This window comes from Kogia breviceps, chromosome 4 (assembly GCF_026419965.1).
Source record: "Kogia breviceps isolate mKogBre1 chromosome 4, mKogBre1 haplotype 1, whole genome shotgun sequence".
In the NCBI taxonomy this organism is placed as follows: Eukaryota; Metazoa; Chordata; class Mammalia; order Artiodactyla; family Physeteridae; genus Kogia; species Kogia breviceps.
In genome coordinates this window covers 56,892,474-56,918,109 of record NC_081313.1, presented here as the reverse complement: position 1 = coordinate 56,918,109, position 25,636 = coordinate 56,892,474, and the positions used below count along the sequence as shown (strand labels likewise).

General features: G+C 36.6%; 1 protein-coding gene across 3 annotated transcripts in view; it reads right to left on the bottom strand.

Moving 5' to 3' along the window:
* Window positions 1-25,636, bottom strand: part of FCHO2 (FCH and mu domain containing endocytic adaptor 2) — a 119,338-nt gene that overhangs the window by 59,800 nt on the left and 33,902 nt on the right. For all 3 annotated transcript variants that reach the window (XM_059061773.2, XM_067031139.1, XM_067031138.1), the window contains exons 4-8: window positions 23,630-23,771; window positions 23,388-23,540; window positions 15,966-16,070; window positions 10,519-10,617; window positions 9,693-9,789 (exon numbers count right to left, since the gene is read on the bottom strand). In XM_059061773.2, coding sequence (XP_058917756.1) covers window positions 9,693-9,789; window positions 10,519-10,617; window positions 15,966-16,070; window positions 23,388-23,540; window positions 23,630-23,771 — 596 coding nt within the window. The remainder of the gene's footprint in view (window positions 1-9,692; window positions 9,790-10,518; window positions 10,618-15,965; window positions 16,071-23,387; window positions 23,541-23,629; window positions 23,772-25,636) is intronic.

Genomic DNA, 25,636 nt, shown 5'->3' with positions numbered 1-25,636 from the left:
TAGTGCACTGGCTGTTCGTTTTTTAATTTTTATTATTTTTTTATGAAGCATTTTTTTAAACTATTTATTTATTTATTTTTGGCTGTGTTGGGTCTTCATTGCTGTGCGTGGGCTTTCTCTAGTTGCGGTGAGCAGGGGCTACTCTTCATTGCAGCGCAAGGGCTTCTCACTGTGGTGGCTTCACTTACTGCGGAGCACAGGCTCTAGGCACACGGGCTTCAGTAGTTGTGGCACACGGCCTCAGAAGTTGTGGCTCACGGGCTCTAGAGCGCAGGCTCAGTAGTTGTGGCACACAGGCTTGGTTGCTCCGTGGCATGTGGGATCTTCCCAGACCAGGGCTCGAACCCGTGTCCCCTGCTTTGGCAGGAGGATTTTTAACTACTGCGCCACCAGGGAAGTCCCTGTTTGTTTTTTTTTTTTAAAGAGAAATTAAAAGGAAAGGGAAAATATTTTCAACAAATGATTCTCACAGGTACCCAAGGCTTGAGAAGCAGTGATGAGGCAAACTTAGGAATCATAGCCTTAAATCAAAGGAATGGGTTTTTAACCATGGGATTTCAGTCACTGTAATACCTTCTAAATTTTCATCTAGTTCTCCAAACACAGCGTCTTGGCAGTGAAATATAATCTCCTCCTACATGCAAAATCTGACACTGCCTCCATACCCCAAGACTGAGTCATGTTTTCACTTTCTGCGATCCTGATGAAATCTTTAAGGCTTATACTCTGCTCACTATAAACTCTTTTCTCTGGGAACTTCCCCCTTCTTCACGAGTGGTACAGAAGCCATGACCTAGTCAGAACTGACTGGACTAGAAAGAAGGTTACCCCAATCCAAGATTACCTAGACCAGATTCTTTCTGGTCTATAAAAGGGATAAAAACCTGGGTTAATTCTGAGCTGTGACTACAAATAAGGAACAAGTGAAAATACCTAGAAATTACTAGGAGATCACCTTACATCATGTACCTGGAGAAGCAAAGAAAGCTATTCTGCAAAGAAAAAAAAATAAAGCAGTAAAATGCAGAGACTCAGTAAAGGAAAAATGATACCTAGTGTTCCTACTGGTTTGGGTTTCCTTCTGCAGCCTGGCTATATTCCTGATTTTGAATCCTTGGGATACCTCAGTTTCTTTCCCATAAACTTCCTTTTAAGTTCAGATTGATTTAACTTCTTTTACATACTGCAAAAAACTAAAACTCTGTTCTAATTCTTATGCATATATAAAAACTGTAATCAGCTTACTTTTTTACTTCTATTTTTCTGTCAGTGTTTATACTTCAAATTAATGAACTAAGCTTTCCTTAAAGCCTGCTCAAAACAGTTTAATCTTTACTTCACAATTTAGGATTCTTATTATGATGATCAGTTACTGTGCTGTGATATGACTGCAGATGTAGTTAGTGCACGATATCAGATTAAATGATTTCTGAATCCAAGAACAGCAGAATCAACTTCTGAAAAAAGATTACATATTATTATGAGCTACACAATTCTAATGTATTATGACATACCTGCTACTATACTACACAAGAAGTACATTCCCTAACAAAGAGTTAGGCAAAGGTCTTCTGTAAAAAGTCAAGATCGTAAATATTTTAGACATTGTAGGTCATAAAGTCTGTCACAACTAGTGACCTCTGCTGTTGTAGTGTGAAAGCAGTCACAAACAGTACATAAACAAGTGTGACTATGTTCAAAAAAACTTTCATGGACACTGATATCTGAATTTCACAATTTTATGTATCACAAAATACTGTCCTGTCCTCCCACCCCCAGCCAATCATTCTCTGCTGTAGGCCTCAAAAAAGAGGCAAAGCTAAAAGTGGCTCAGTGGCCACAGTCTGCAGACTCCTGCTCTAAAAGATAATCACTATCAGGAGGCATATGCATCCCACAGGGCAGAGTTCTATGCCTCTGTCCTAGGTAGTTAGGACACAATAGGTGAAGGTGTACTTCTTCATAAAGTGAAGTTTCTCTGTGTTATTTTCTTTGGGAGTTCTCCTCTTTTACTCTCCTATTTATGCTAATCTACATTATCCTCTTCACTAATCATCATCCATTCTTCTTTTCTCTTTCTCTAGTCAACCCCACTTGCTATCAGATAGAAAAACCAAGTAATCACAAAATATCTGGTGTGGTTTGTGAGTTTTTGGTCTTCTTGTATTTTTAATTTTGCTTTCTACGAAAGGGTTTCTACTTCTCTGAATTAAAAAAAAACACTTTCATGGGGGGAGCGGAAGGAGGTTCCATTTATAGGTCTGGCATTACTCTTAATCCTTTAGGAGTCTGGATAGATGATCACTAGTTTTTTGTTTTTTTAAAAAAAATCTATACACTTGTACCCTATAATTTTTTTCTTTTATTTCCCATTTTTATTGAGACGTAATTGACATACAGTTCTGTATAAGTCTGTTATACCACATAATGACCTGACATACTATTAAATGATTTCTGAATCCAAGAAGAACAGCAGAATACTGCTGTGAATACTGCTGTATACTGTGAAATGACTGCCACAATAAATTTAGTTAACATTCATCTCCTCATACAGTTAATCCCCCCAATTGTTCCCCTTGTGGTGAGGCCTTTTAGGGATTACTCCCTTAGCAACTTTCAGATACACCATGCTGCAGTGTTAGCCAGAGTCATCATCTTGTGCATTACATCCCCAAGACTTATTTATCTTATAACTGAAAGTCCGTACCTTTTGACCACCTTCATTCAGTTCCCCAGCCCCACACCCGCTGTCCCCCTGACACTGGTAACTACTGATCTAATCTCTTTGCACTTTTTTTGAATTTTATATTTTTTATATAGCAGTTTCTTATTGGCTATCTATTTTATACATATTAGTGTGTATATGTCAGTCCCAATCTCCCAGGTTCTTCCCACTGCCACCACCACCCCATACTTTAAAATAATATACCTAATGTAGAAGCTAGAATATTCCAAATATCTAAACTAAAATTAATTTCACATTTAGCTGGTCTGACCACAAGAATCTCAGTTTTCCCTTTCTCTTTGTGGCTGGCTGTTTCAGTATTTTATGCCTACCTTTCTGGGGCTTTTCCTATTTGTATCTTTAAACACATTATAGTCCCTGGAAGTCCTCAAATGGAAGCTATAAACCTATATTATCATATAATGAAAATATAAATAAACTCTGCAAAAAATCTTTTATTTAAACATATCAGACAATGGTCTACCAACTTTTTAAGTTATCTATCCTTTTGTTTCTTATAAATGGAAACTTGCTTAACTTTTATGAAAAGTATACAGTGAAATTAGCAGAATGACTGTAAAACAGGAAATTTCAAAAATATGGATTTTAATCTCCTTTTACAACTAAAACATATGAGGAATGGGTAGGAATACTAGGATAATGTCATTAGAACATAACAAGACATTCAAAATTAGAAAACACCTGTTTATTCATGACTCTTTCAGACCACAGGTGCTTTGATACTCAAAGCATACACTTAAAGTGACTCAAATTCCAGAAGGCAAGGCACTACAACACTGAAAAAGTAATGACAAAAACAGTCTGGAGGTTCCTAAAAAAATTAAAAATAGAACTACCATATGAGCTAGCAATTCCACTTCTGCATATCTATCTGAAGAAAATTAAATCACCGTCTCAAAAAAATATCTGCACTACCATGTTCAGTGTGGCATTATTTATAATAGCAAAGGCATGGAAACAACTTGTCTATTGACAGATGAATGGATAAAGAAAATATGGTGTGTGTGTATCTATATATACATATATGTGTGTGTGTGTGTATATATAGATACACACACATACAAACAAAATATTCAGCCATATAAAGGAAGGAAATCCTGCCGTTTGTGACAACACAGATGGACCTCGAGGGCATTATGCTAAGTGAAATAAGTCAGAGAAAGACAAATACTGTATGATCTCACTTACATGTGGAACCTAAAAAAACCCTGTACTTATAGATACAGAGAACAGCTGGGGGGTGTCCTCCACTAGGCAAAACGGGTAAAGGTGGTCAAAACATACACACTTCCAGTTATAAGACAAAGTAAGTCCTGCAGATGTAATGCACAGCATGGTGACTTTAGTTAACAATACTATATTACGTATTTGAAAGCCGCTAAAAGAGTACAGTCATCCCTCAGTATCCGAAGGCAATTGGTTCTAGGATACCTGCAGATACTAAGTTTCAAAGATGCTCAAGTCCCTTACATGGCATAATGCAGTTAGCCCTCCATATTCGTGGATGTGGAATCCTCGGACAGGCAGGGCCAACTGTAGTCCTTAAAAGTTCTTATCACGGGCTTCCCTGGTGGCGCAGTGGCTGAGAGTCCGCCTGCCGATGCAGGGGACACGGGTTCGTGCCCCGGTCCGGGAAGATCCCACATGCCGTGGAACGGCTAGGCCCATGAGCCATGGCTGCTGAGCCTGCGCGTCCGGAGCCTGTGCCCCACAACGGGAGAAGCCACAACAGTGAGGCCCATGTACCGGAAAAAAAAAAAAAAAAAAAAGTTCTTATCACAAGGAAAAAAAAAATTTTAACTATGTGTGGGAATAGATGTTAACTAAACTTACTTTGGTAATAATTTTGCATTACATACATATATCAAATCATTATGTTGCATACCTTAAAGCTAACACAATGTTATACATCACTTATATCTCAATAAAAAAAAGTAATGACAAAAATGACACTACAGGGAGAGGGGCGGAGGGTGGGCCGGGGGAGGGGAGGAGCGGGATTTGCGGGGCGAGAGTGACCGAGTCACGGCGGGCGCCGGGCTCCGGGCGCCCCGCCGGGCTCCGCGGCGTCGGACCCGCCTCCTGGAGGAGCTCAGCCCCGGCTAGGCCCGGCCCCATTCCCGCCCCATGCCGCCGCCTCCCCGCCGCAGCCCCGCCCGCGCGGCCGAGCCCGGGAGTCGAGTGGGAGTCGGCCGGCTGGCGCGCAGCGCCGGGACCCTGCGGGGGACACTGCAGCCAGAGTCCGGGAGGGGCCGCGCCGCCACCGTCTGAACTAGGATGTCCCGACATGAAGGTTTCTGGAATCCCTGGCACTGACCTCCCAAATGCCAAGATGACACCCAAATTTCAAAATGCCCTTTCGGGGGCTTGGTGGCGCAGTGGTTGAGAATCCGCCTGCCGATGCAGGGGACACGGGTTCGTGCCCCGGTCCGGGAAGATCCCACATGCCGCAGAGCGGCTGGGCCCGTGAGCCATGGCCGCTGAGCCTGCGCTCCGCAATGGGATAGGCCACAACAGTGAGAGGCCCGCGTACCACAAAAACAAAAACAAACAAAAAAAAAACCAAAATGCCCTTTCGGAAGTAATACCACACTCTAAAAACCACTGGTCAAGTGCAAATATTATTAAGACAGGAAATCAAATAACCACTATAAATAAACATTTGAAAATAGGAGATAAAAACCACCTCTCGGGCTTCCCTGGTGGCGCAGTGGTTAAGAATCCGCCTGCCAATGCAGCGGACACGGGTTCGAGCCCGGGTCCGAGAAGATCCCACATGCCGCGGAGCAACTAAGCCCGTGCGCCACAACTACTGAGCCTTCACTCTAGAGCCCGTGAGCCACAACTACTGTGCCCACGTACCACAACTACTGAAGCCCACACGCCTAGAGCCCATGCTCCGCAACAAGAGAATACACTGTAATGAGAAGCCCACGCACTGCAACGAAGAGTAGCCCCTGCTCACCGCAACTGGAGAAAGAAAGCCTGTGTGCAGTAGTGGAGACCCAACACAGCCAAAAGTAAATAAATAAATTTAAAACAAACAAAAAATGACACTACATATAATTAGTATAAAATAGTCTCAATGAATAGGAAAAAAAATTAATGCTCTCAAAGTGTTTGTTTTACATAGGAGAATTGAAGACATAAAGTTAGAGGTTATATATCTCAACAGATAACTGACTAAAGAAATTTTTCAGTGCAAGAGAAATAGGTTAACTTTCAGTTATACAAAGTTTTTAAAGAACTGGGCCTCTTGTTTGCTTTTTAAAATGTGTATCCCGTAGGCCTAAAACCAGTTTACAGAGGAACTCATCCACCAGAGGGAGCCCTTACAAAACAGGAGAAAAAAATGTTAACTAAAATAGTATATACAACTCAAGGTTAGAATAGTTCTTACAAAACAAAATCCACAATCACGTGTCATTTTTCTGAGAAATACAAAATTTCCATCACTGTAATGGACTCCCTCTAGTGACATAAATAGAAATATGTACGAAAGAGCTGTAACTCTTCACCCACAGCAAGTCAACTGGAGAAGTAATACTTATTCTTTCCATTCCACACCCACACCACTCCCTTTTTTCCCCTTAAATTAGTTCTAGGATCACTTATTTTGAAAATCAGTCACGTATATACACAATGTCAACAGTCAGCCTTAAACAGTCACCTAATTCTGGGTTCAGTAATTCTAGGAAAACCCATGTCACCACCAATCTTGGCTTCCCTCTTACCATTTAGTTACAGAAATTTTCTACATGCCCTATATCTTGAGGCCATTAAATTTAAATTTATAAACAATAACCAAGAGTAGCTAACTATTAATTAGGTATGTATTAATTTTTAGAAAATACCATTTATTAAGTACTCAATAAAAACCTCACAACCACCCCATGAGGTAGGTACTATTATTATCCTCACATTATAGATGAGGGCACTGAGGCTTATAGGTCTCACTGGTAGTAAAGAATAGACCACAAACCACAGTGCTAAGTAGTGTGCTATACCACAGATAAGAAAGTAACTGAACTTTTTCTTGAGATAATTGTAGATTCATATACAGTTCTAAAAAAAGAAAAAAGAAAAGAAATACAGCAAGATTCCTTGTATACTTTGCCCAGTTTCCTGCAATGATAACATTTTGCAAAACTACAATACAATGTCACAAACAGGATACTGATAATGATACAATCTACCAACATTATTCAGTTCTGTCTGAGGCATTTTTAACCAGCCAATACACGTTTGCTTTTATTCTATCAATACTTCTAAATGCTCTAGATAAAAATTCTTCAATTGTTTTTACCTCTCTTAACTGGTTTTCACTTACAATTTAATCTTTACAATGAATTTTAGGGTTTCACACTGTTTTGTAGTTATGTATCTCAGCATCTTCATTCTTCTACATATGTAAACTTAGGTAGTTCTATTCTAATTTCTCCAAAGCATGGGCCTTGAGGTCAAGGATCCTGAAATTTAATCCCAGTATTCTGGCATGTACTTAGCTTTGGCAAGTAATTTAACCTCTCAATATTTCCATCATCTGTAAAATGGGAATAACAGTACCTACTTCAAAGAGTTCCTGAAGATAAAAGCTTGCCTGCAAAGCAGTTGACATAGTACATGGCACAAAGTAAGTATTCACTAAATTTAACCATAATTATTTACTATTCCTTCAACAAGACTTACCTAATAGCAAATCCATCCATTCCAACCTCTTTAACATCCTAACCTTACCATATATGCCCATCTGTTCATTCAACAAAAATGTACTGTTTACACATAATAAAGATAAACAGATGAATCAAAAACAGAACTTTTCTTCATAAAAGCACAATTACTAAAATTTAAGGTAGACAACAACAATGCCAAGAAAAAGTACAAAGTTCTCTGTTTGATGGTGGAAGTAACACATGACCTGGATTTTTAAGAGTTTATTCATTTGAAAAATGAGTGGGATATAGCATTTTCTAGAGTAGACATAAGGGCAACTAAGGTACCAAGGGAAAAGCAGGGTATGGATAGGAAACAGCAAGCAATTCAGGTTGGCTGCAATGGATGGTGCCAGAAAAGAAAAATGGAAAGTAACACTAAAGATTGGACAAGGGCAGGGGCTTCCCTGGTGGCGCAGTGGTTAAAAATCTGCCTGCCAATACAGGAGACATGGGTTCGAGCCCTGGTCCAGGAAGATCCCACATGCCGCAGAGCAACTAAGTCCGTGTGCTACAACTACTAAGGTTGCACTCTAGAGCCTTTGAGCCACAGCAACTAAAGCACACACGCCTAGAGCCTGTGCTCTGCAACAAGAGAAGCCACTGCAATGAGAAGCCCACGCACCGCAACCAGGAGTAGCCCCCACTCGCCACAACTAGAGAAAGCCCGTGCGTAGCAATGAAGACCCAACACAGCCAAAAATAAATAGATAAATAAATAATCTATAAAAAAAAAAAAAGATTGGACAAGGGCAGATCCCGAAAAGCTTTGAATCTAAGTCCAGAATCTAAATTTCATTCTGTCTATAATGAAAAGTCAAAGATTTATGAGTAATGCAGTTATGAGTTCATAATTATATACCCAAAACATTAATGTGCTACAACATGTAAAATAGACTAGAGAAATCTCTACTGTGCCAGGATTTAGAAACCTGCTGCTGTATTCAACGAGGTAGGTAAGAAGGAAGGTCTGAAGGGAAAAATACTAATGGAATTGAATCAATACAATTTGAAACTTAACAAAACATGGGAAAAAGGAAGTGAAGATGATTTAGGTTTCAAGCCTTAGCTGTGAACTGCACTGAAGAAAAATGGCTCCCAGACTTCTCTACAAATCACATACTCATTTTCCTGAATTCTAAACTGTACTTTTACTTCTTTACTGTACTGAATAATTTTTATCTGTGGAGTGAAAACAAGTATCTTGCAAGAATATGGTAGAGTAACTAATAGATTCAAGGAATCTAGAAGACTTGGGACTTCCCTGGTGGCACAGTGGTTGAAAATCTGCCTGCCAACACAGAGGACCTGGGTCCGGGAAAATCCCTGGTCCGGGAAAATCCCACATGCCGTGGAGTAACTAAGCCTGTGCGCCACAACTACTGAGCCCGCGCACCACAACTACTGAAGCCTGCACACCCTAGAGCCTGCGCGCCACAACTACTAAGCCCGTGAGCTCTATGGCCCACGTGTTACAACTACTGAGCCCGCGTGCTGCAACTACTGAAGCCCACATGCCTAGAGCCCATGTTCAGCAACGAGAAGCCACCGCAGTGAGAAGCCCGTGCACCACAAAGAGTAGACCTCACTCGCCGCAACTAGAGAAAAGCCTGTGCGCAGCAATGAAGAACAAGCGCAGCCAAAAATAAACAAAACAAGTCTAGAAGACTGTAATATTTGATATAACATAACATGCTTATTAAAAGTAAGATTAAGGAAACCTGTAATCATTTGTTCATAAAATAGGAACCAGGATGCCTGTACTCACTGGTATATTCCCCAGTGTCTAAAACAGTACCCAGAATACTATTAGCACTCAATAAATAAATTTGTTGAATATATATGTGAAAGAGGAAAGAAAAAAGTTATTAAATTTTAAGAAATGTTCTCCACTGGCCTCAATGCTCTGAGAGGTTAATATTCTCTCCCACTCTTTGTCTCATTAAAATGGCCTTCTGTTGCTAACTCTACTTTTGAAAATATAAATAAACTGTAATATATTAATTTAGTAAAGGTATGATAACCACTTTAAGTAGTACTAAATTATTAACTACTGAAGATCAAAACAAAAACCTAACATACCATCAGACACAAAGTAAATGATATCTGAGATTTCACACAGATTTTTAGATATCTCCCAAGCTCCATTTTGCAATTTTGGAATTTAAAGGCAAACACATTTGTTACTGGATAGGAACTGTGAATATGTTTCCTTGCAAAGTTTGTCATCTTACCAGGTCTTTCCTTCCCAGTGCCTTTTGACTCAGCAAATTTTTGTATCAAGCTTTCAACTGTAGTGTTAGCCATGTTATTTATAAATTCTTCATGGACCTATTAAAATGAAATAAAGATAAGTTTTTTTCACTTTCCATAAATATTCTTATACTGTATTTCAGACAAAACTTCCACAAAACAATTAAAATTCATTATACCAAAATATATATTTTTTGACCCAGAGCCTTTGAGAACATTCATTTGCCTAACATGCTCTGTTACCTAAATAACACTGTTAGTAGATCTATGGATACAAACCACTTTTTATATGAACCCCTTAACATATGGTCTCACAGCCTTAGAAGTCAAGGCAGTGTCCTGTTCCTATCTTTGAGTGTTTTAGGGACATAAATCTTATGATAAATAAAACTTATACAGCAATGAAAATAGTATTAGAACTTTAGTAACCAAGAATAACAACTTCATCTTTCTCTACTATATTTCAATGTACCCCAAATGTCATCATTAAGGCACTTTTATATTTTTGGAAAATTTCTAAGCACAAGCTCTATAACTTACTGAAGTTGCTATTCTAAATTTTAAAATAGTAAAACTTTGTAATAAAGAAATATTCAAAAATTGTTAAGTTCAGAATTTTAACTCCATAATTAATTTAAATTATCATCCTTGATAGGATGGTAAAATCCAGGTTATTTTGTATTTAATACATGTAAATACATATTCTTTACCTGAAATAATTCAGTATCATGTTATGAGTTATGATTTTTAGAGTCAGAAGTGAACATAAAATTCTCATGAATCAGTTCAATAAAAGTAAAAACGTACCTGGCCTATTTGTAAATGAATTTCTTTTATAGCATTTGACAAGGATCCTATAATTTCTTTTATATGAATGAGATGAGTTTCTTCAATATCTTGAAATTTCTGGGTAGCAAATATAAAAAATTACACACACACAGATATATTCTGAAATCAAAACACTTTTGAGAAGTCATCTTAATACAGCTAACCAAATTTATCAAGTTATCATTATGATTTAATATTTAACAATGCATCGAAAAAAGTTAACTTTTTGTTACATCATTTCTCGGGCAAATATGACTTTTTCAGAATTAGAAGATACCACAAATTAAAATCTATAATCATGGTCAGAAAATAAGGCGACCCAGAAGAGAATAGTGTCAAAAAACCAAGGGAGAAGTATTTCAAAAACTGAAAAACAATTAGTTTGCAGAGCTAAAACTACAGTTTACTTCTTAAGGCTTTACAATCTAGCCCACAGACTTTCAAAAAGGTCTAATTCTTGAAATGTTAATACATAGTCTCCAAAAGAGACAGTCTACGGTCAAAGAAATCTGGGAAAGCCTGTATGTATACTCTGTCTCAGCAGTTCTCAACTGAAGGTAGAGATGATTCAGATGACCTGGAGAATGTTTTCAAACTATAAAACAAATAGATCCTCCACGACTACTTAGGCAATGGGCTGGAAAGAGGTAAGAATGTTGTTTGGAAAAAGAACCCCAGGTTATTCTGATATTTACTCCCCAGGAAGAAAACCACTACTAGACTTGGCTTCACAATAAATGTATTAAAAACTGAACTGAGAAATACTAATGTAACAAAACTTTTTTCACTCTGCTTAACCCAGTGTCTTCCAAATTTCTTTGGCCACACAACCCTTTTTTCCTTCTTCTCTGAATATCTATTAATATCTCACAGAACAACAATATTCCTCAAAACAGGATTTGGGAAATGCTGAACTAGTCATTTTCAAACAAAAATACATTTGTCATTTCCAATGCACAAACCTGATTACCCACTTTCTTGCCAAATTACATCAGTTCTAAGGAGCAGGCCTAAATGTTTGCTATTTTTCCCCAGTTTATCAAATTAAATTCCCTCACCCCATATTTAATGTCCAATTTTCTTCAGCACTGAGTTACATGATCAGAAATCACTAAGCCAAATAATCATGTCTATATTTGTGTAAAGGGTCTGAACTTCTAAAAAAAAAAATCAATTATGGTGAAATTAGTTTTGGCAGTAATGCAACAAAGTCCAAAAACTTAAATCCATTTTATTCATGAGGAATGATAAGAGTTAAAATAGAGTGCTTGTCTTGACTAATTCTGACCGACTCCAATGAGAATACCAATACTGCAAGATCCTGAATTACTCTTAAGAACTGAGGAACATTCAGGAGGAGCATGATCCTATTTTACGTTCATACTATAAGAATTCACCCTCTGCTTAAATTTCTGCAATTTAATGAACCAGATATTTTCTCATAGACAGGTAGTCCCAAATCCAGGAAAGCTCGGTCAAACAGGCACTAATTTCAAATGGATGAACCCTAATTCCAAGGAAACTTGTGCCGCCTTCTCATTCTCTTCTGAAACACCTACATTGAATAAGTCAGATCCTTAATAATTTAGAAATATCTTGAAGCATGAAGCCAAACAGAAACTAAAAGCATGATTCAGCTACAATCTTGAGACTGTGCTTTATTTTTGGTGGGAGGACTGCTAAATATCAGAATTCCTCAAAATTAGTGACTATGAAATAAACTCAGAGTTATTCAGCAATGGGAATATAGTATCAAGTGTTTGAATATAAATGAATAAATCTTCTTGAACAAATCAGAGTTTTTCCTCCTTGCAATTTCAAATTCACTGTGTTCATACATACTGTTATATTAGTTTTTTTTAAAAAGTACAATTTTGTCAGCCACGAGAGATATAGAAAAGCACTCATACTAAAACTCCTTAATCTGAGGGTGTTGCTCAAGCAAATCTCAAATTTCCTTGAACTAGCCATCTAACTGTTCAAAGTAAACAAAATCTCCCTACTGTTCCAAGTTTTTTAGGTGTCATTAACCGACTGGTGAAAAGCATAAGCACAGAGTCACAATTTTAATCATGCTTATCCTCAACTCAAATGAAAAAACTTACATCACAAGTACTCCAAGTAAATTCTAACTTCTTTCACCCCAGGTAAATATATGTCCTGCCACCCAAATTTCATTCTCACTAGATTGACAGGCCCCTTCCCACTAGGATTAAGTCAACCCGCTTGGCCTGGAACAAAAGGAAAGTAGAGAAGCAAAAGAATTCTGTTCCCTTCTAAATAACCCAAAATAAAGTCTACTGTCTATTAAGAAACAAAAGTTAACCTGTCCTACAGTTGTGCGTGTGTGACATAGACAGAGAGAGACAAAGAGGGAACGTGAGAGAGAACACATATACACATCAGCACAGTATACCATAATCTTTATTTTAAAGCACCATGGTTAAACATCTGCTCAAACAAATTAATGTTTCCATCTTGGAACTGGCAAGATAAACAGTTAAAATGCAATTTGAAAAAATGTAATGAGGAAGCAGAAAGAGATAAGGAGAGGGAAAGATGAGTGCTGAAGATTCTTTATAAGGTAATATATACAAACAAAAAACACTGACTCTAACAAATTCTAATTTGTTTTTTCAAATAACTGAAAGGCGAACATTTTCAATGATAGAAACTAATCATTTTGATAGGAAATTAACAAATCAATAACTGCCTTATAAATGAGTGTTCCTAATGATTTAAAAGATAAAAGAGAACTTGCTGAAGTCTACAATGACCTCAGCTGCTATAGAAATTGAAACTTTTTATCTCACTAGAGATGGAGCCTCATTTAACACAACTAAACCCTTCTTGAAACATTATCATTTCCCAGCTGCCATGACATTACATTTCCCAGTTTTCTTCCTTCTCTGGCTTCTCCTACTTGGGTTTCAGCATCTCTTCCTCTCCCAAACTGACAATGATGAACCTCTCAGAGCTTGGCCATTGTTTCTCCACACTCTATCCAAAGGTGATGTCATTATGGCTGTGTGTACTGTCCAGCCCCTATTTTACAAAGGCCCAATCCTTTATTCAAAACCTTTGGGACCAGTTGTTTTGGAATTTAAATATTTTGGATTTTTAAAAATAAAGATACCATGGTGTTGTTACCATATATCTCATAATACTACCAACAGGATCTGCAGTGGCATCTGTTTATCAGACACTAAAGGAAAACATGTCTATTCAGTCTAAGTAGGATAAAGAGACTATAAATTAGCCTTACATCGGTTCAAGTTTTGCTGCCAAATGAGTTCTGGGAAAAAAATTTTTGGTTTTCAGAGCTTTTGGAATTCAGAATTGTGGATAAGGGATGTGAATATTATGTCCAGGCAAGATTACTTACAGCCTCCAAAACTACCCATTTGATGTCTCCACTTAGGTATACGCAGCTCAATATTAACATGTTCAAAACTGAACATCTCATGCTCTTCCGACCCCTCAAACTAACAGCTCTTCATCTAGCCTTTGCCATTCATCTCTATACATATAGGCTTACAAGCCAAAACCTGGAAGAGATCTTGAATCCCTTTAGAATTCTCCCATTCACCTTACCCCTGCCATCTCCAAATACATTCACTTGTCTCCTTCTCCAAGGCCACCACACTGACCCTTATCCTTCTCAATGGACTATGATACTGCCTTCCAAATTGGACTCTTGATTTTCCTTTGGCCTCACTATAATCCATTCTTCATGAAACTGTCAGAATTAGATTTAAAAATGCAGACCATATCATGTCATGTCCCTGCATACAGCTCTTCAATGTATTCCAACTGCTCTTGGAAGAAAACCTAAACCCTTACTAAAGCCTGGTCCTTGATTATCTCTTTAACCTCATTTCTAACCACCATCTCTCCTTACTCAGTTTCAGTAAGCATTTTTTACTTTCTAGAATGTGATCTCTCTTTTACACATCTGGGTCTTCATATCCATGGTCCCCAATGCCTAGAACACTCCTGCCCTAGAATGAGTCTCTCACTGATTCTTCAAGTCTCAGTTTTAAATGTTACTTCTCCAAAACAGACTTTTGTTATCTCCCTAATCCTAATTAGGTCATCCCTATTATTCTATCTCATGGAAGCTTGTTCTTTTCCTTTGTAACATTTATAATAACTTTATATTTAAGCATATATTTAATGTCTGTCTCCCTCCCCTACACTGTATACTCCATGTAGAGCAGAGAGAATTTGTTTTATTTACATATATATTGTATACACCCAGCATCTAGCACAGTGCCCACATGGATGGGGCACTGTGCTAGATGGATGAGTTATGCCTGCACACAAGCATACAAGCCGTCTGTTTCTGAGGTGTGAATCATTCACCACTCCAAGTGAGAACACTCCCTAGAATCCAAAAAGTCAGACTCATAAAGTCCTTCTTCACACTTAGGAGTGCCTACCCTGAGCTGAAAACTGTTTTAAGTGCTGAGGAGACAACAGTAAACAAATCAATCCCTGCTCTTACAGAACTTATATTTTAGTGGGGGAAAAACAGACAACAAAAAATATGGGTAGAAGAGCCAGTGTGCTCCACCATATTTCTAGTCCCTCAGACATGATGACTAAGAATGTTCTAAGAAGAGGTTCCTCCACCAGCCTCAGTGCCAGAGTGAAGAGCTAAGCCATGATGAAAAAGTAGCATGATAACAAATAAACACTTGCTATTGTAAGCCACTGAGATTTTGGGGGTTCTCTGTCACAGCAGCATACCATCCTATCCTGTCTGACACAGTAAATTAAATGCATTGTGTCAGATGATGACACGTGCTAAGGAGAAAAACAAAACAAGAAAAGAGGACAAGAGGTGAAGGTAGAAGTTGGGTATAATGCATAAAAGGCACCCATCTTAAATCTAGGCCTTTAACTAAGGCTCTAAGAACATCAAATTGAATAGAATTTATCCCAAGCTTATAGAAGACAGACTTTTTTAAACTGATTGTCTGTCTTCCCTTACTAAAATGGAAGTTCTATGAGAGCAGGGATTCTTGACTGTTTTGTTAACCACTATATCCTCAGCACTGAGTCATTTCCAGTTTCCTTCTTAAGTATAAGTCAATTTTAAAACCCATACATAATCATTACTGTCTTCATCATCTACCAATGTCCTCATTTTCTCCAATGCTCTTTAAACATTCTAGTCAATCTGAATAATCCCATATGATATTATAACTATTGATTCTTGGTCTTCAATCTCCAAAACAAGATGTATATTTTTAAAACAGCATTATTAAAACACTAAGATTGTGCATTTTAACATTTTCTAATACTAAAACAATTTATGACAGAAAAATTATATTATTTTTATCACTAATATAATTTATTATAATTTATAAACAATAAACACAAATATCCTGTTTTAGATTTAAAGCCTTAAAAATACCAACCTGAGCTGTTTCTGTCATTTTCTGTTCAAAATCAGCTTTTGCTGATGCATATTTTTCCACATAGAGTTTATAGGTATCTGTAGCTTTCTTAGATTTAACAGCTGCCTGTAACAAAACAGAAACATTTTGAACTATACAAAATATTTTTTATTTCCTGATATAAGTTTATATGAAATAATAATTTAAGTGCATTTTAAGAAATGAGGCCTATGTTGAGTTCAAGATGACAAAAACTAATACTTTTTTCAAGTTCTCCTTAGTAGTATTTTTTGTTACAGTCACACAATAATGCAGAAATTAAATGCTAATTCTCGTCTCATGGAACATGCTATAAAAAGTTAAAATACTCTCATTTTATAACCCAGAGTAAGATCACACAGCCACATAATAGTACAATGTTACTAAAAATTCAACAAACAAAAATGTGACAATACCCTCAGAATATGCTTGACACTCCTTTACACACCTGTGAGTCTTTCTTCCTTCCACAACAGATATTCCATTTAATGTGTGATCAGTGACTATAAAGCTAGCTCAAAAGTTGAAAAAAAAATCAATTTTCCTTGAGGTTTCTCAGTTTCCACTGTGCTCCGGAAAATCTATAAATTTGTTTTTAATCATTGCTTATTTTTCAAGAAATTGTTACTACATTATTATAGTTCTAATTTTATCAAAGTTACTTATTCAATAAAAACTTAATAATGTTAAATGAATATGAATACAAATTATATAGGGATCTTCTTCAGGGACTTCATAGAAGAAGTATAACCTATATACATAAACAGCTAGAAATTAGTGGAAAGTAACAAAGAAGTAAAAACAAATTTTATGGAAGATGGACATTAAGGAAGAAGAAAAACTATGTGTCACTTTTAGGTTGGGGCAGACATGTGGCTATCAAGATCAATTTGGACACAGGAAGTTTGAAGGGAAGGGGTCTGAAGTAAATAAGAGTTTAAAGAAGATCAAAAAAAGAAAAGCTATAGGATTTCAAGATAAGAGATCTCCACTTTCTTGATGAGGTAAGAGGGGGTCTGCTATGAGTGAAGAAGAGTAGGGTAGGGTTGGGAACTTCAGGAGAATAAAGAAAGTTTCAAACCATGGTTGTGGAGGATGCAACTGGTAATAACTACAGGAGTAAAAGTCCTGCAAAGAGCCACTGAGGGCTAAGCTGCAAAACTTGGAATTTGTGCAGAGCCAATCAGAGCCAGTAGGTAATTATCTCCAGCTATGTTCAGGAGTCTAAGAATAAGTATTAGAAACAGAAAGTTGGGTTTACCTGGAGGTTTGGGGTTGGCAAGAGATGCATACAGTCTTATTCTCTAAAAAGGCAACTCTGTACTCTCTCTAAAACATAATTGCATATATTATATTAAATATATATGCTTTATACTTGTGGGCCTTCTTAAATAAAGAATATAGGATGCCAATTTATCTTGTAGTGTATCAAAACAGTATGTTGTATCAGAACTGGTTTTGGAGCCAAAAGAAACTGGATTCAACTTCTAGCTCTACCATTTACTACCCAGTTGACTTTGAGTTTTATATAATTCTCTCATTCCTAAAATGGAAATACCACATATTTTTTTTAGATCTTTGGCACAGATGAAATGTAATTTATGTAAATGCTTGGGACAGAGACTACAAAATAAATAGTATCTGCTATTATTATGGTTTCTAAAAGGAACATCAAGAGGAACATACATCATTATATTTTGCTGTTACTATATCTGAGTTGTTCTAAGCTCTACCCCTAGAGTAAGTGTCTAAAACCTACAATGATTTTCTAGTTTGCTCCTATGGACCTTTTTTTAAACTCTCTTCCCATTGTCTAGCCGTATGACATTATTTTATACTACCATTAACATACTTCCTCTAACATCCTTGTCCTTTCAAACATTTAACAATTAGATGAGATGGATATTTAGAGTTTACAAACTGCCTTCACGGGAAGTCCAGATAACCAAGTTTGCTAGAATTTATTTTAAAAACAATTTTAATGCCATGGTTATCTGGGTTTCCTTTTGGATTTTGTTATGCCAAGAGACTTGGAAGAAGAGAATTTCTTCCAGCTACCTAAATTTTCAGTCTATACAAGAGTAAAAAGCAACCCACAGTCCATGGAGTCATTTTTAATGACATAGTCTAGCAAAATGATATATTCCCACTGGGAGCCCCTTCTTCTTTGCTTCTTCTTCATCCTAACACTACTCTTTTTTTCTGCTGCCTATTAAGTTATTGCCTTATAATTTATGTGTAGGCTATTGATAAATACATGAGCTGTGATCACTCCTCGAAGTATTTGAAATTTGAAAGGAAATTCATAAACAACGGAAAAGTCCCTCAAAATATAAGTATAATGATTGTGTCCATACTTTTTAAAGTAATTTATTCCGTTACAGGTTCTACACAAAATAAGACACCTCCCTTTCTAAATTTACCATTAAAACCTTTCTCTAGTAGCCTCTTGTTCTGTACTATTCAATAAGTCTTAGCTCCTCAAAAAGAAGGAAGCTTCTTGAAGACAGAGGGGATAATATGTACTCAGCCTTTAAGAACCTTCATAACATCTAGCATGATGACAGGCACATGGTAGAAACTAAAACATTTATTTACTATGGCATACAAATTCATAATCCAACAATCAGAAAATATGTGAATGAACCATTTAAAAAGGGAAGAATTGAGTCTATAGCCTATATTTAAAGTAAACTCTTAATTTTTATTATATTAATAAACAGGAAAAGTTCAAATAATATTTTGCTATAACGATTATTTTTCCTAGTAGACACATATGCCGCACTGTAGACAACATAATGGTTTCTCACTTACAAAAAAAGAAAGAAGATACCCTTTATAAGTTCTAATATATTTTTTACATCAGCTTTCACTCTTCAAAGGTAAACATCATATGTCAGAATAAAGAAATTACATACCAACTTAAAGAAGCATCTTAGAAAACTGGCAAAAGAAGTACTTAGTAATGAATAAATTTTTAAAAAGAGTTTATTGATTAACAAGGTATTTTAAGTAATGACAAATGACAAAAAAAATTTAAAGAAAACTAAGGGTATCCTATAAAAGAATATAGAGGCCACTTTAGAATGTAATCATATTCTGGACTTCCCTGGTGGCACAGTGGTTAAGAATCCGCCTGCCAATGCAGGAGACACAGGTTCGAGCCCTGGTCCAGGAAGATCCCACGTGCCGCGGAGCAACTAAGCCCGTGCGCCACAGCTCCTGAGCCTGCGCTCTAGAGTCCACGAGCCACAACTACTGAGCCTGCGTGCTGCAACTACTGAAGCCCATGAGCCTAGAGCCCATGCTCCGCAACAAGAGAAGCAACTGCAATGAGAAGCCCGTGCACCACAATGAAGAGTAGACCCCACTCTCCGCAAACAGAGAAAGCCCGTGCACGGCAACAAAAACCCAATGCAGCCAAAAATTAAATAAATAAATAAATTTATTTTTAAAAAGAATGTAATCATATTGGGCATATATATTTTGAAAGCAAGAAACATCTCTCATAGGAAATGACTATACAGCAACACTCAGTTAAGTCAAAATGACTTTCTAAATAGTATCCTTGTTTAGTAAAACTGTAAATTCTTAGGGTACACTCATAGAAACTAAATGCCCCAGTAGTAACAAACTTGACCACTTTTGTAAAGTGATTTTTAAAAGGGATGTTGGAGCATAACAACTTATGCTTTAAAAGCAATAGCTACATTTCTTCTCATAAACAAAAGATTGGCCTTAATAGATTACCTACTGGTAACGAAATAAATCCTACATTTTATTCATTTCCTTAGCATTATAAATAAGTTTATTGATGTACTACCAGAAATATTTCTGTTTAAGTGTCTATAATTTTTATAGTAAACTCCTATGAACCAAATATATACATATAAAATAAGTACTTTGTCATAGTCCACAAATATGAGTAACTTCTAAATGGTGCTTTATAAAAATAAGGGTTTGTGAATGAAGATGAGAAGCGTACTATGTCATAATAGTCAATAAGTGTTTATGTTTTCAAGTTCACCAAAGGAAAAACAGTTCAAAGATCTATGTTTTAAAAAAATCTACATTCATGTTAATAAAGAGCTTATTTATTACAGGCCAAAATAAATTATTTACTTAGGCTTGGATTTGAATATATATAAATCAGAGACCCATTAACTCATCTAGTATCACAAGCAAAGATATCACCTCTGAGCAGAACAATTAGAAAAAAGCACCCCTTCCTCTTTTCTTTTTGCTGATTTAGAAGATTTAGACTATACTTCTATTCTCTCAGTAGTTATGTTAATGTTCATGCTTGACTACTACTAATTCTAATATACCATTGATTGTAATTAATACATATCATTCTCTTGTGTACCACTAAAACAGAAAAATACTGTCAAACCATGAAATAATGCTTTCTTATCACTTAAAATTTTTATTTTAGACTTATAAAAAGAGCTCTTCTAGACTTACTTAGAAGTAGATTTTTATTCTTGTGTGATACAGAATTAAAAAGAAAGCAAAATGAACTATCAAGATAACTCCTGAATCTCTTTTCACAGTCAGATTCTGACCCTTCTCAATTACTTCCAATTCAGGGACTGCTGAGGTCTGTTTTTTTCCCCACATAGTATTATCTTCAATGTCACCAAAAGCATTACTGACAGAGCATTTCTTAAAAGTGTTCCACTATCATCTCCAGATTTTCTTCCAAACATTGGTGCTCACATTTTCTTGATCTTACCAGGTCTCAACAAAAGGTTTTCAGACAACAATCAGAACTAATCCTTCCTCAATGCTCTTAAAGTGGTATGTTAATTGAAACATCAACGTGTTGCAGTTGTCCAATCATGCCACCAGGTATATAAAAACCAAGTTCACAGAGGCAGTGAAACTACACCACAAATGCCACCATGCCAACAGTGATTATATGATACTATCATTTGACAATGCATTCTGATTTCAGAGATGTGAGGAAAAAGATATACCCGGTAGCTTTTAATATTCTCTTTTTCTCTGGTGGCTCGTTCTGAATTTATCTTTATTTAACCTACTTAATACCAAGAATGTACTTTTGATCTAAGAACTCTTGAGTTTTTTTTAATTCTGAAATATTCTGATCTGTTAACTCTTCAAATATTACCTGTCTACCATCCTCTCCATTTTATTTTTCTTCTGAAATCCACAACAGATGAATGTTGGTAACCTTCATTCTCTATACTATGTTATGGGTGAGTGTCCAAATTCAATCTTTCACTATATTAGCTCTAAAGTTTGTCTTCTCTGTTGCCTTTTTTAAAATTTCAATAACCATATATTTCATTGCCAAGTTTTCTAGTTAGCTGTTTTCCCATCTACTAGATCTTATTTCATTATCTCTTAATTTCTTTAATATAAATTTATATTCATTTGCATATCTGAACATCCTCAACATACACGAACATTTCTGATCATCTATTTTATATATCTAAATTTTATTTGGAGTAATTTCTTATTCTAATTGTTAAATTTATTGCCATCTGTCTTAGCAGAGGTATCCCCTGCTTTTCAAAAGTTTGTCTTACAAGTTTGTTTACTTTGCTTTTACAAAAGAATTATATTAGTTCCTGTTTTCAAGAACTGAAAAACATTCAAAGAGAATATTCACTTTTACAAAAACAGGTGAAAACAAAAACAGCATTCAGCGTTTGTTTTGCAGGAGCCGTTACAGAGGCAGCGCACACCCTGAGAAGCAGTGAGAGTGGCACCACCAAGCTCCTTCCCAGGATCTACACTCAGCATCGGTCTCCAAAGCTTTGAACTGTGTCTGTAAGCATCTGTGCTCTATCTCAATTTATTTTTTGCATGCATTAGCAAGATGTGTTCTAAGGTACTTGCTTCTGTGCTTACGCCATTTTGGCTTATGAAAGGTTTCACAGGAACACTCTACTGTCGTATAGCAGGGAAAGCTGTATTAGCTATATTAGATTTCTTAAGATGTGCTTTTGCTCATTTCTGGTGGGAGGTTTCTTGTTTTTTCCCCTCTCTCTTCTCTCTCCCTCCATCAGTGATGCTGGAAAACTCTACAGAATACAAGGTAAACATCACCTCCTAGAATTGTGTTATATTCTATCATTTATGCTCACCCATCCCCATTTAGCAGTTTCAGGTTATCTACTGCCAGCCCTCCAAGGCCCCAATTTAGTATCAGTCTTATAAAGGTAGCTTTTAAATTAATTCCCTGGAAGAATATAGGGGATATGATCGAAACAGTCATGAACTGGTTCCCTGGCCTGACTGCCAGTCAGAATTGCATCCTTAAGCCCCAACTTCCAATAATGCTTTAGCCCTTCAGCAGCTCAAGTCTTTTTTCACTACTTATAGTTTCATCAAGTGAGTGGGGTTCCTTGGGCTTCATATCAAGTGGGGAATATTTAGTCCTCTTCACCACACAAGAGCTAAATTCCACTGCCTAACTTAGGACTTTGGGTCCAACAACCCTGCATAATCAATCTCTACATGCCCTTTTGAGTTTCTGTTCCATTTCTGGTTCATTATGAAGATAATATTCCTCTTTTTGGAGCATGTTATTTTGCTTTATTTTCCCTTTTTATATTTTATTCTTAACTGCTATGCCTGGAATGAAGAACATTTTAAAATCATGAACTTACTTTGCCTCATTTTTTACCCCCTCCCAATTTTTATTTATTGCACAAAACACTAAAGGAAACATATTACCCCAAATTCCATCAACTGTTTTGATTTTTCCAGATGCTCTTCAGTTTTTTGCCCATGTATATACACTTTTATAATTATTATAATTGCAACATAATTACAGTTGTTTTTTTTTTTTACTGGTTATTTCAAATATTCTACAAAGCTTTCAAAATTATCACTCCCTATGGCTGATTCCTAAATGATATCTACCACATCAAACAAGTGGATGGTTAAACTGTTTTGAAAGGGGAAAAAAAATCTACTTTCAATCAAAATGAGAGTGGAGGAAAGGGTTGTGGTTTACCACAATACTACATACATGGGCTCAAAGTCAGCACTAAATCACCCACAACATATATTTAAAGTTTATATCAAGTAACTATTGCCTTGCTAAATCTACCAAAGTCTTGCTTCAAAAAAATTTTTACCTCATTATTAAATCTTATACCAAGCAGCATCTCATCAATTATCGTATAAAAATATCCTGCAAATGTGTCACCGATATAAAGAAATCATCCTTTTTTATGTATTTGCTAATCTATCTACCATATACAACATATTTTGAAAACCTATTCACTTAGGTAAATCACTAACACTCAGAGGCACAGTGACTTCATCTTTAATATGAGATCATTCTTGAGTGTTTAAAGATTAAATGCAGTCTTGTTATTTGAAAATGCTTTGAAACCACAGAGGTATTATTTTTATTACAATTACCTTTTCTATTTCTCTTTGTGTAGCTCCTTCCTTTTTCAAACGTTCCTGTTCTACACATTTGGCATTGTAATTTTCCTTGGATTTCTGGAGGGCCTGAGTTATGCTCTGAATGGTTTGAACAGCTTCCAGAGTTCCTGCAACTTCTTCTTTAGTCTGTTTGGTATGAAATGATTCATCAAAAAGCAGAACTACAAAGCATTCAATATCTGACTAATCAATCCTTTAACAAGGAAAACTGATACCTTTTTATGCGATTTTACTTGTTCTTCTCCATACTTCTGAACTTCTTTTATTAATTCTTGTAATTTTCTAACAAGATCCAAGTGACAATTTGCTAATTTCTCTGTAGATGTTTTGAACACATCCCACACTGGTGCAAATGTTCTAAAGCAAAGAAAACATGGGAACAATTTACTAACAGGAAAAAAAAAGTTTAAGGCTCCAAAATAGAACCAATGGAAATAATGTTATATTCGGTAATTTTAATTAGTCAAAAGATGAGATTAAATTAAATCACAAATGAAACAACTGACAGCCGGACCTTGATTTTTTTTTTTTTTTTTTCGGTACTCGGGCCTCTCACTGTTGTGGCCTCTCCCGCTGCGGAGCACAGGCTCCAGACGTGCAGGCTCAGCGGCCATGGCTCAGGGGCCTAGCCGCTCCATGACATATGGGATCTTCCCGGACCGGGGCATGAACCCGTGTCCCCTGCATCGGCAGGTGGACTCTCAACCACTGCACCACCAGGGAAGCCCTTGATTTTTTTTTTAATCCTTGGTTAATTACTTAAAATATTTTTACACCTCAGATACAGAGAAATGAGTTAACTCATATCACAGGTCTGGCCATGACCCTCCCTTAATTATAACGTGTCATTTTCTGAGTTGATTTGGTTATTTAGATTTGAAACAGAAGCCTTTCTAATCACTGTCTACTGTTTAAAACTAACTTATTATCAAATCTAAATTTTAGACTCTTCAGTGCTCAATTTAAAATGCTTCATCAAAAATAAAACCTCCCGGGCTTCCCTGGTGGCGCAGTGGTTGAGAGTCTGCCTGCCGATTCAAGGGACACGAGTTCGTGCCCCGGTCCGGGAAGATCCCACGTGCCGCGGAGCGGCTGGGCCCGTAAGCCATGGCCACTGAGCCTGCGCGTCCAGAGCCTGTGCTCTGCAACGGGAGAGGCCACAGCAGTGAGAGGCCCGCGTACTGCAAAAATAAATAAATAAAAGCTCCTGCGAATTCCCTGGCAGTCCAGTGGTTAGGACTCCGTGCTTCCAATGCAGGGTCACACGTTCGATCCCTGGTCAGGGAACTAAGATCCTGCATGCCTGCAGTGCAGCCAAAAGAAAACAAATAAATAAAGTTAAGAAAATAAAAGCTCCTCTGAATTTAAACATGCAAAAGTCAAATTTGCACATGATTTTTTAAGTGCCTTCATCATTAAAACTTATTTAAGAATTATTTTAAAACTGTTATCTGAAACTTTGTTTCAGATTTTACCCCTGTACTTCAACACTAAGAGAGTCCCCTTTCTACTACACTTGGTATAGAACGTATGACATACTTTCCTACCACTTCTCAACATTGAGAATTTAATATTTTCAACAGGTTCAAGTACTTCCAAGAGTTACTACATTATAATATTTTGTCTAATACTAGGATGCCAAAGGTTAGTTTAAACTAATTTGGACAGTAGGGAATGATATAAGAATAATTTTATCCTATGCTTTCCTCAGGTACTTCCTCAGAGATTTTCAACTGCACTTTCTTTGCTCTGTGATAAAACAAAAACAAACAGCAACAATGATCACTAACGCAAGATGGTAGAGAAAGAAATTACTTATCCTAATAGGTACTCTGTGCCAATTACTGCATTTCCTACCCAGTAGGAAAGTTAACTGACAACAATCATTTTAAGCAATAACAAAAAGTTCAAAGAGAATAGTTAAAATACTTAAATAGGACTGTTCTGATTAGATCTTACCTTACACTTTTAAATCTAATCAGCACTAAATGTGGCAAGTAGTTAGATGGAAAATTTTGAGAGAAAAAAAGGACACCTGAAAAGTATCCACTCACTACAGCACCAAAATACATGTACATCACTTCAGGTAAACCTGATACATGATAGTCTAGACTTTACAAAACAGGTAAGATGAGAGTGTCCCTTTACTTTACCCAAGGATTATTTACACTGAAAGGAGGTTCAACATAAGATTTCTTTAAATACAGGTTTCTTTCAGGAAT